At 39.1% G+C, this 12,186-nt stretch overlaps 1 protein-coding gene across 2 annotated transcripts; it reads left to right on the top strand.

The window, feature by feature from the left end:
• The first annotated feature begins 5,733 nt into the window (after positions 1 to 5,733).
• LOC112293787 (uncharacterized) lies at positions 5,734 to 10,751 on the top strand. Of its 2 annotated transcripts, none has more exons than XM_073539793.2 (7): positions 5,734 to 5,862; positions 6,461 to 6,823; positions 7,525 to 7,626; positions 7,889 to 8,227; positions 8,367 to 9,198; positions 9,345 to 9,499; positions 9,705 to 10,751. In XM_073539793.2, the coding sequence occupies exons 4-7, from the start codon at positions 7,976 to 7,978 to the stop codon at positions 10,056 to 10,058; spliced, it is 1,593 nt and encodes a 530-aa protein (XP_073395894.1). In that variant the 5' UTR covers positions 5,734 to 5,862; positions 6,461 to 6,823; positions 7,525 to 7,626; positions 7,889 to 7,975; the 3' UTR covers positions 10,059 to 10,751. The 2 variants fall into 2 exon arrangements, with proteins under 2 accessions (XP_073395894.1, XP_024399395.1); XM_024543627.3 differs by lacking the exon at positions 5,734 to 5,862 and adding an exon at positions 5,869 to 6,179.
• The last annotated feature ends 1,435 nt before the right edge of the window (positions 10,752 to 12,186 follow it).

The following is a 12,186-nucleotide window of genomic DNA, read 5'->3' as shown; positions in this document are numbered from 1 at the left end:
GACTTTGTAGGACACATGCCTTAACTTACAAGACAAGTTTTTCTACATGTGGGCCACATAGTTAGCTTGATCTTCAAGCTAACAACATGTGTGGCACATGGCCAACTTGTTGACCACGTTTCTAATCCAAAAAGTCAATTAAAGACACCTATGAAGTCAAAGCAATGTCTAGGAAGTTTTTAGGAAGCTTCTATATTAAATATTATAGAATTAACTCACTTTTATCTACTTTTACTTACTTCTACCTATTTCTATATGTAATTATTAGCTTACATGATTATGGGCGTGACATCGTATCAAAGTTCTGGAGATCTCTCTTTAAGATACTGAAGGTGGATATCTAGCTTTCTTTGGCTTTTCATCCTCAAACTGACGGCCAAACGCAATGGGTGAACCAAGTCTTAGAACAATACTTACAATGCAGCATCAACTATCAACAAGACAATTGGACCACATATCTGTCGCTAGCCAAGTTTGCATATAACAACACCCTTCATGCATCGACTCAATACATACCATTCTTTTCCAACTATCGGTATCATCCAAAGCTTGATTTATTGAGTCCATCAATAAATAACTATCCAGCAGCTGAAGGATTTATGAAACAACTATTAGAGCTTCAAAATACGTTGAAGCTTCAATTACAATCCGCTCAAGAATCCTACAAGGCGTCTGTAGATAGATTTCGGAATCAAGCACCTACTTTCAAAATTGGAGATAAGGCATGGCTTCTTCAACGGAATATTAAGACCAAGCAACCATGTGATAAGTTAGACTATCAAAGATTGGGACCATTTATCATCTAGAAGTAAATCAATCCAGTGGCGTACCGTCTGGAATTACCGACTTATATGAAGGTACATCCAGTCTTTCATGTTTTTCTGTTAGAGCCTTATCGAGAGTCCTCTTTTCCTGGAAGAGTACAATGTCCGCCACCTAGTATTGAGATCAAGAACCACGAGGAATATGAGGTTGAAAAGGTACTGGATTCACGGCAAAGGTGGAGCAAGTTGGAGTATCTTATTCATTGGTGCATCTACGACATTAATGAGTGAACGTAGAAGCCAGCTGAAAATCTTGCCAATGCGCCGCAAAAGGTACAGGAGTTTCATCAACAACATCCTCATAAACCTCAGCTGGTTTGACGATAGCTTCCTTTTGAAGCTTGCTCACCCAAGAATATAAGAAAAGGGGAGAGCACCACCAAAATTTATAGTTGATGTAGTTATTTTCTCCAAGATAAAATAGAATTTTTTCAGTAGCCATAGTTTGGTCTTCTGATATGGATAGCCAAGAGATAGATACTATGTCAGTCAAATTATCTCAACCGACTAGCTCACGAAGGCGACCCTGAGATGAAGAACCGCCTATACTACAACGACGACGGAGGATACCGAGTAACTGATTATTGGTGATTGTATTTGAGTCCGAGCCTGCTTACGATGGTCAGCCAGAAGGCGTGTTTGCAGGACAATTTCACAATGAGGACACGGAAGTTCATGCTTGGTCAGAAGTTGAAGGAGTGGGCCACTACCGTTGGCTTCAAGGCCGATGAATCACTTGCCTCGTGAACAACATTTGGAGTTCATAGCAGACGTTATGCGATAACTCTTTATTTTCTCGTATTGGTACTGATCAACAACATTGCTTCTCAGAGACCTTGAAGCTAAAGGAGGGGGTGATGTTAGAGACATAATCCTTAGAACCTTCTAGAGACAAGTTTCTAGAACCTTCTAGAAGCAAGTCTCTGGAACCTTTTAGAAGCTTCTTAGTTGGTAGAAGATATTAGTAATATAGTCCTTTGAACCTTCTAGAAGTAAGTCTTTGGAACCTTCTAGAAGCTTCTTATTTGGTAGAAGTTGCTTGAGAAGCTTCTTAAATAGAAGTATATATTGGAATCGAGGCTGAAGAATTCTTCAGTTTCGACAACACATCTCTTGGAGCTCTAGCTCACCTCTCTGGTGTTGTTCTTGTATTCATCTGATTAATCTAGTTCTTACTAGTTCTTCTTGAACTTCTTGTTAAATCTCGAGTTTGTATTTCTGTGTCCGTGATAGCTTTTCATTTTGTAATTACGTTATTTCTTTAGACAATGTTGAGCAGTATGTTTAGCTTCTCCACAATATAAGTATAAACTATCTTTACATTGTGAACTCTTTTCCTGCTCTGTGAGGGATTTAAAACATATCATATCAATTTGTATTGGTTTTGGCTTTAATAGATAAGTTTCTGAAAACTTAGGAGCTAACGTCATTTTTTGATTTGTTCCTCTCTAATCATATCTTTATTCTTAATGACTTTCAAATAATTGATTATCACATGCAATGGTTTGAGCAATAAATTGTTATAAAGTTTTTATTTTTGGCATTGCTAGTCACAAGTCTTTGAGATTATCTTTCAATCTATATCAAAATTGATTAATAAGGGTTTTGTCATTCTAGTTTACGTCGCAAGCAAGGTTTTGGAATTTAGCAACATATATGGTAGTTGACCGTGATCTTTGCCGTACAAATAAGAGCTTAATCTCTGCTATTCTTTCTCAATCACCTTCTCCAAATGTGGTCGTAAATACTTTTAGGAATGAATTCAAATCATAAAGTAGTTAAAAAATTTTTTCCATTAAAGATGCAAACTAAGAGAGAACACTTCTTGATAGAAGTGCACATGTGAATCCGACTTGAGTAAATCCATTGGGATATTGGAAAGGGTGCAACCTTAAGTAAAGCTTGACTTATTACAAATATCCTCAAAATTTTGATCTTATTCTATCAAAATTCTCAGGCATACTAATTCTTATCCCCGTCATACTTGTAGAAACAAAACTTCCTGGATTTGATTGTGAGGTCGATCTATTTGCTTCCTTCAACTGCACAACTTCTTACTATAGACTATGAACTTCTTCTATAGGTGTAGGCATAGTACCTCTATGATTCATATTAGAAATATGTGAGATTTTTAATCTTAGAGTATTAATAAGTTCATAAAGATTTGTAATAGTTGCAAATCTATTCTCACTTCTGCTAAGAGTAGCATCTATAATCTTTTCTTCTATAGACAACTCAAATAAATTAAAAAATTTAAATTAGAAGAGGGTAATCCAAAATTTCTAATAAATTTTTTTACAAAGAAAGATAATCTACTCTTTTTAAGAAAAAGAACAGTATTAAAAAATAATATTTTTGTTTAAAGGTAGATAGTCCACAACCTTCATAATACAATAATAGAAGTAAGATAATCCATTCAATTCTAAAATAAGATAAAAAAAATATATTAGCATTCTTATCAAATTGTGAAGGACATGAATCTTGAAGAAAAAAAATCCTCAACACACTTTTGTATCTTTGAAAGGAACTAGAAAGTCAGTCAAAGATGATATAATATTGAACTAGAATAGCTATTACCAAAAACAAGAAGACTAGAAAGTCTTGAAACAAGACCAAAGACTAAAAAGACATTGATAAGAGTGAAGAAGGCTTCACTGTGGCCTCCATATATACTCTTAACTAGGAGTTGTGTAGCGATATCCTATAGGACCTTCAAAATATATTGACTTTGCAAGACATGTATTTTAACTTATAAGGCAATTTTTTTTTATATGTAGCACACATAGTTAGCTTCTTTTGCAAGCTATCAAGATGTGGTTATCTTGTTGATCAAATTTCTAACCTATCAATCAACTACAAACATATGTAAAGTCAAGCAGTCTCTATGAAGCTTCTAGAAAGCTTTTCTAAAAGGTCTTATGAAATTAACCTACTTTTATCTATTTTTATCTATTTCTATCTAATCATATAGATATTTATTAGAATACTTATATATGTCTATGACATTATTTCATAATTAAGTCTTGCTGTTATATAATGTATAGTAGGTTCTTTTATCTTTTAGGATTTCAATACCACAATAAAGTAATTGTAGGATTTTAAAAAGCTTATAAGTAAAGTCATGGTAATATATACATCTTTGAAAAGTTTAGCTTTAACTGGAATATTTTTTGTAAGTTCCTTCACTTTGTTGATGTGTACTATGAGATCTTCACTTTTTTCTAATTTACAAGTAAAAAATTTCATCTTTGTATAGATGATATTAGAAAATTTCTTACTTTCATGAATGTTAGAAAGATTTTTTTATACTTTCATTGATTCTTTTAAGTAATAATGTTAGAATAGTTGGCTTTATTAATATTAATTGCAATCAATTCAAAAACCTTTTTACAATATTTATATTCCTTCTTTTCCTTCATGTTAGCATATGTGCTTGGAAACTCTTTTATTTATCTATAATATTCGAAAGATCCAAAAAAGCCAATATAAGATTTGTTTCACCTTCTAATAGTAGAAATTATCATTTTTAAATTTTTTAATTATTCTTAAGTTATCACCTTTACTTAATGTTTTATCTAAAGAAAAGATGTATTCAAAAAGAGGTCTTTTAAATACCATAAGTGGCCTTTTAAAAATAACTTAAGTTTTTTTCACCACTAAAACCAAAAAGTTAGTCTACTAAAAATCTAACTTAGCAAGAAAATACAACACAAATATTCTAAAACATCTCTTTTAAATATAAAACATATACTACACTCGAAAATATATTCAACCATAAGTAAGTATAAATCTAGATCTATGTCTAAAAGTTATATGATTTAAAATCCTAAAATTGGAAATAAAAAGATGATCTATTTATTACAACAATAAAATAATCAAAAAACTTTAAAAATGCAAACAAATGTGTGAAAGTATATAATCTATCAAAGAAATAAGAAGTATAAAGTCTCAACACTTAGCATCAACAAAGATACACATAAAGTGAAATGTACAGCAAGATGATTCTTACTTTTAGTATATTTTACTTGAAGAAGACAATTATATTTGATGTAGATAAACTTCATCTACAATCATCTTCATTCTACTTTGCTTCATCCAAGCAAATCCTAAATTCATCTTAACATATCTACCACCCAAAATTGTAGCCTCTTCTTTAATAACATTTTGTACGTTTTTGCTCTATTTTGACAGGACGGATGAATGAACATGCGCTTTGCTTTGCTTCGATTCCATGTCTGGATTGTTTGAAGAGAGCTCGCAGTGACGAAGCATCGCCACGCAAATGTGGGCACCGGAGGCGTGGGGATCGGTGTGTCTGTCTGCTCTATGCAAGAGGGATATTGATCAGGTGGTGCTCGCCCGCTTCGGTGTCTACAGCTACGAGGCGTCTTCCGAAGAGAGATGGATTGATACAATAACTTGATGTACACCATGAGAAGAGGAAGAAAAAGATGAAGAAGAAGCAGCAGGAGTGGAAGCGCAGGACGCTGGGTTATTAGCAAGCACAAAGGAGAAACGGTGCCGAAAGTGCCATCACCCACAAATGATTCGAGTCCCCAGGTTGGTTGGTTAGTACCTGCACAAAGCGTTGAGGATTTTTCTGAAACCTTTTCGTTCCGAATGCGAAATTAAAGGGTTGGATGAAGAGCCAGCAATATGCCAGTCGAGCGCAGATAACGACAATGTCAATCCAAAGGGGTTGTTATCCAGGTCCACCAGAAGAAGGTCGGAGCCATTTTCCGACGACGAGGGCAACACACCCCCCACTGAGAAGAAGACGGGGACGAAGAAGAAGAAGCAGAATTAAAATATACAAATAGATAAATAAAAGAATACAAAATGAAAATTCGAAGTGCGATTGACTGTTTCAACGAGGAGTACATGCGCAGTATTCGATAAATATGAACATGTGCATCATCAGGCTTGGCTCCAGGTTTTGAAATTTGAATCCAGAAGTGGTAGCGAGTAGTGATTTGTTGCTGCAGGATGGTTCCACATCGACTGTGGATTACAAGCTCCGAAGCAGTCGATGGAGATGGTGGGTCAACGTGGTTTGACTGCGGAAGGGAATGTCTGGCCACGCTCTTAAGGATTCGCTCTGCCTTCAGCCGAACTGAAAGAACATTGCCGCTTACATTCCTTTTTTTCTTCTTTTTTTAGTACAGTTTTTAAAGCTTTTTATATATTTATTTTCATTTTTATTTTCATGGGTTCCTTTGCTTCCCCCGCTTCCTTCGGCGCCTCAGCTCCCTTTCAGCCTGAATCCGCGTTTCTAGTTTCAAACCCATACTGTCGTACTCACACTCTGGCTCCGAACCTGATTCCAAAGCCCTGCTAGGGGCTTGCATTTGTCTGGTTTGCTTTCATTTCAAAGTATTGGAGTCTGTTGCTTTTCGTCTTGTGAATCTGCCAGTTTGTGGTGGTCAGCTGCAACGGCTGTTTCTCCTTCTTTTCTTCTATATTTTAAAAAATACTCTTTTTTTTATTTTCGTTTATTTTTTTTCGTCTCGCCGTGATTGTAGCAGAGGGGTTGTTTTGTGACATGGCTGATTCGTAGTGGTTTTGGTCGAGAGAGGTGCATCGTCACATCGCTGCTTCTTTGAATCTGGAGCTATAACGAGGTTTTGTGATTGTAGGGCTGGCGGTGATGACTTGTTGGTGAGGGGTAGCTTTGTATCTGTGATCCGGTTTCCTCCGGGAGCCAGACCCTGCTGTTTCTCAGCCATTATTTGGAGTTGTTGTTGCTGTTGTTGTGGCCATTGTGGGTTGAAGATGTTCGACGGAGCCAAACGAGGTCTGCGAAGGAGTGGCACAGAAGGAGCGATTAAAGGAGTTCCAGGACAGTGTAGAATCATTCATCAGCAACAGAGCATAGTGCAGGGTTGGTTTCTGTAGCTAGTGTATTTCTTCGAAGGTGTGAGTTTAGCAGCCTAGCTGCTGCATTTCAATAGGCGTTTGTACGGGCGAGAGGAGGAGCGTGGGTTGATTATTATCTGCAGGTAAGTTTTGTTTTGTTTTTTTTGTTGTGGAGAACAGTTCCGCATAGGAAGAGTCTGCACTACTTGAGGTTTAGCATTACCTCTCGTGAAGTTTTGTAATACGCACCTGAGAAAATCTGGGCAGTTAAGGATCCGCTTCTTTACTCCTTTACATGTCCAGTTGTGCGGAGTACTTTTTTTCGTATGTTGCGGATCTGAGTAAAAACCCACTGCCCGTCCGTGTGGCGATGTCTATCAACGTAGTAGTTGCATTTTCTGCAATAACATGAATGTTTTTAGGAAAGGATCTAGTAACTTGAGCAATGCATACTTCGCTTGCTGAAGGCGTTCCGCAATTTGCGTTCAACGGCTAGTATCGGTTTATCGCTGTCAATGTGCGGCCGATGTTATTTTACAGAGGCTGGGTTCTGGTTGATGGAAGTTAGATGTTCATTTAAAAGAAAATATTTTACTAAGAAGTAATTAACCTGGTCATCGCCCCTTCGCGTCTAATGGTGTTGTCTAAGAATGCATTGTTGTTTTTGTCTTGATCTCTTCTTACTAGTCAATCATCGGTATTATACTACAATTCACACAAAATATATGGATAGGACGAAGATCCGTGAGCGTGACAAACGTTGTAACATTTCCTCCATTGCTGACTAGACATATATTCATTTGTGTGATCACTAGCATCAACTGATACTTGTTAATCATCGCAGGGGCGAAGAATACAGGTTAGGAATTTCTTTCATATGAATCGCGGTTGTTCAGGCGTGCGAGACATAGTTCCTTGGAGAAAAATGTGGTGGGCCGTACTTCAGGTAAAGTTTGTTATGAAATTTTAAGTGATTGATGTCAGGAAAATATGCCCATTTCGCTCTTTGTCTGGGACGGCTTTTTTCAATCTTTTTACCTTTGACATTAGTAGCTTGATAAGTGTAGAGCTGTCGGCTCAATCTCACGGCACTCGTTTTTCGTGAATCTCGGACAACAGTCGAATGTGGCGATCAGTCTTGGGTGTGTTAGATGATGATCATGCTAGTTATGTCTTTAACACTAATCTAGTACTCCTGTGTTGTGCAGGTTTTCGGAAGTTGGTGATTTAATCTACAGCAGACTGGGTCAGGAATTGGAACATTTACTTGGAGCTGTCTTGCGAGCTCATTCAGGATGGGGATATGTTTCCCGAAAGCCGCTCAACCGAAATACAAGGACGAGCCTTTAAATCCAAAACCTTCTGCGGTGGTTCCTACGTCGTCTTCCCCAATTTATTGCGAAGAAACTCCCGAGCCCCTTGCTCCGAGTACCCCTACTCATGAGCATTCATACTCGGAAGCTGAGAGTAATCTTCCAAGAGTGCAGCTGATAGGAGATATGTTGTGTCCTTTTACTCTGCGTGTACAAATTGCACTGCAATTTAAGGTCAGTCACTTCTGTTAACTTGATCTCTTCTTTCATGCCTTAGGGGCCCTAGGAAATGCGTCGTTATTGTAAATAATGAACTTAGTACTATGTGAGCATTTTGTGAATCTGATGGATTTCTTTGCCTTTCTGCTCGTAGGGTGTCATCGTGGATCCAACCTGGCTGACTCCTGTAGACCTGACCAACCCCAAGTTAGTAAATGCTAGTCCTAATGGGAAGTATCCCGTTTTGCATTATGGTCTTCATAAACTCAGTGGATCAACAGATGCTATGCTGGATTACATAGAGGAAACCTTCGAAGACCCCACCTTGATCCCTAAGCCTGTGGAAACGGAAGTAATGCAGTGGGTAGCATTCATTCGAGATGAACTTACTCCAATCGTGGGGCAGCTTTTGTACGATGGCAGTCCTCTTGTGCAGCAAGAATTAGAGTCAAAACTGGAGTCTTGTTTTATGAAGCTAGATAGTGGTATATGGGAGCATGGGAAGCAGGGTCGATTCTTTTTTGGTAATCAATTCACACTAGTAGATGTCTATCTTATTCCCATCCTTCTCTTAGTCGACGTAGCCAAGTTCTTCCGCGGTATTGAAATCTCGACCTTGCACTCTCATCTGCTGGCTTACAGTCGAGCCATGCATTCGTTTCCCAACTATGCTCCAGTGAGGGTAAATACAGAACTACTAAAAGGAGCCGTGGCAAAGACTCTTGTGGAGAGGGCACCATCACCCTTGATAGTGATGACTGTGCTACAGCATAGGAGCATTTTGTGGCACTTAGAGAGGCTTGTAGTCTTGGCTGATGGGCTGCCCGTGGACAAACTTGCCAATGAAGACTCTGGAAGACGCGGAGTGGCAGGGAAACAGATGCAGCTGCTATGGAAGATGTACGGGCGATCACTGGACTTGATGCAAGAGCATGCTCAGATGGAGGAGAGGGTCATTTTCCCTGCAATAGAGTCCACTGAGGAAGGTATAAAATGATTAGTTCTGAGATTTATGTGCCCAGATAGCGTTAGAGCATTATTCAGTTCTTGTATTGTCATACTTTCCTTCCTGTCCCCTTGAATATGTCGTACTCGGAGGTCAGATCTGAGATTATGTGTTTTGGACTCCCAGGTATGAGCGAGTGCGCGCTTGCAGATCATGCTCGGGATCTCCCGGTGATGAATGGTATCCGTGAGGACATAAAGGGTGTAATGGCTCTGGAGCAGGGTTGCTCTGACCATCTAGAGGGCTTGCAAGCTGTGGTTAAACGGCTGCACATTCTTCAAGTAAGCTCCTCTTGGATATGTGAAGCCACTTTCTCCTCCATATCGTTGATTTTGTTCTCATGTACTGAAAGCCGAGGCCCTGATATTGCATGGTCTTTCTGTATCATCAACGTATATTTGTCCTTAGTTTTAAATAGATCAAATGATTTCATTATTATGAATGTTATTCTTTCACTTAGTTTTATCATTGCCTTGGTCACTCCAGGAAAACAGCGTGGAGCACTACCATGAAGAAGAGAGGGATTTATTACCGCAGCTGAATGCAGCTGGACTTGGCAACAAGAAGCAGGAGGAGCTGGTCACACAAAGTATTGCGGTGATGGAGGAGACTCATGGGAGATTATTGCCTTTCTTCCTGCAAGGGTTGGAGCCTCATGAAATCAGTCAATACTTTGGCCTCCTCCACAGTTTATTTGATGGAGGCAAAAGCCGAGTATTCACAAGAATGTCTTTCTGTTTGAAGAATGCTGACGAAGAATTCAAAGAAGTGTGCAGAGTGGCTCAAGCAAAGATGACGGAGCTTGCAAACCCCTCCAACGAAAAGACTGTCGGATTGTAGTGCCATCTTAAGGAATGAGCTTCTGATCACTTTGTTGTACTATGTAAAGTTGGGTTCTTCAAGGTTTTGATGGATATCAATCAACTGTACGATCTGAAAAACACGGGCTCCTCCTACCTCGGCACAATTTTGATTTTCAGCTGGGTGGCGATCAGCGGTTATAGGCTGTTCTTGTCTTCCTCGCCCCCAATCGGGTGCTCTGTCTCTACTCCTCTTCTATTTACTGTGGAGTGGTCTATAAGGGATTTTGATCGGAAACCTCTTCGTCACCTGTAGTGTACTATTAGGTCCAGGTAAAGGTAGTCTTGAACTCATCAGTGGTAAAATAGTAGGTGGCTCTTACATGGGTCAATATCTAGTGTAATTGCCCGGTTTCTTGGCAACGTTGTTGGTAAAGGATTCTTGTGATATCTGTTAAATGTCAACAAGTGTTGGTGGGATGCTGAGTTAACCGTTACATTCATTTATTAAGGAGTCCCTTGCCTTTCATTTAGGCACTGTAGAGCACTGGGATTCTATCTTCAGTTTATGATAATGTCAAGATTTGAGCCGTAAGCTTATTATCGAAGGTCTCTTGTCAAGATATTAGCTCTTGAAGGGATTCAGTTTTTGCTCAGCACACGTGAAGTGTGGGCATCCTGTGCTCATGCTTTTTCAGCTATGAAAAGAAAATCGTTTTATTTTGGTGCTCAATTACGCAGTTGCCCAAACCAGTCTTTGGGGACTATGCATGGCCTGGTTGGCGTGTTGGTTGTTGAGAGCTCTTTATCTTCAAGGTATAAAGTTGACCATCAAGAATTGGATACATGTTGTTGTCTATCTGGTTCCTACCTCCCTAGACTAGGTATGGTTGATTCCGGAGCCAAGCCATTCTGTTGCTTCTGTGGCTTGTGAATTGAGTGTACTCTGAAATGCAAGTATACAGTTATGATTTTAGTGGGGGAGGTACTTAACAGAGTTCGATATATTCTCTCAAAGACTGGTACCGCCCGCTGGCTTTTGAGGACACTGCTTGTAACAAATTGTAAGAAGGCGGATTTTTATCGGCGGATACTTCTGGCCCTGTGCTGCAGTTAGCTGGTAAATGTCATTCTTCAAGTTTGGTCACAGCATCAGTTGGTTTCAGAATGGGTCTTCAAAGTTGGGTGTCCTTGTGGAACCAAGGCAAGTGGGGTCCATGTAATCCTCCTCATTAGTATGATATGAACCAGAATCTAACATTTTCCAGACAAAAAACGGATGGATGATGAGCGCCGTTTTTTTGTTTTTTCTGCGTTTTTTATTCATTGAGACTTACTGGAAGGGGTCACGCTGAAATTGTAGATGATGGAGATGTTCTTGTCTGGCTTGATCCACTCATTTACCATGACCCTCGCCTTCACTCCATGCTTGTGGCGAAAGAAACAGCTCATCAGATCCTTGATGACGCCATTTTCTCGTCCTGTCACATCTCTTGCTGCCCATACCCATGCATTCATTGTCGTGGCAAGCTGAAGTTCATCCATCTCATAGTTCTGCAAATAGATTTTTCATTTACGCCTCTTCTGGCCAATGAGGATTCAGACCTACCTTCATGTATATACATATCTATATATATGTATATATGTACACAGACAGACACAACCATTATCCTCATTGGACAAAACTCTGCACTCTGACATCCAATTTTTAACGACCCATATAACAAGTGTTATGTTATGAATGATGTTTTTATGCCGGTGAAATGGTGATCGGTAATGGAAATGCAGTCAACTTTGCAATTTCCAACATCGCTGTCATTGGTCTGGTTGACTTTGTCTGCTATTGAAACTGGTTTATTTGAAAATGCTCGCCTCTAGTTTTGAAAAGCCTGACTTTGTCTAGGAGTGGCAATTGATCCGTTGCTAGAAGATAGGGCATTCCAAAATTTATTGGGTAGTATTATTGTACTTGGCAGCTAAAGATGTTTGCTAACTGTCTCCGTCATTCTTATCCTTACACCCGCTGTTTGTTTCCGGATTGAGATGGTCATTGTCAAGGCTTTTTTAGTTCTCTAATTCACAGTACACTGCTTAGTTTTTGGTTCAACTGGCTCTTACGTTTCACTGCCAATTAACCCTCGCTCCCTAAAGCGATCTTCCATATGCTC

The sequence above is a fragment of the Physcomitrium patens genome, chromosome 16, assembly GCF_059467195.1.
Source record: "Physcomitrium patens ecotype Gransden chromosome 16, ASM5946719v1, whole genome shotgun sequence".
NCBI classification, from domain to species: Eukaryota; Viridiplantae; Streptophyta; class Bryopsida; order Funariales; family Funariaceae; genus Physcomitrium; species Physcomitrium patens.
Note: the sequence above shows the minus strand (reverse complement) of the source record. Positions and strands in the feature narration are given on the sequence as shown.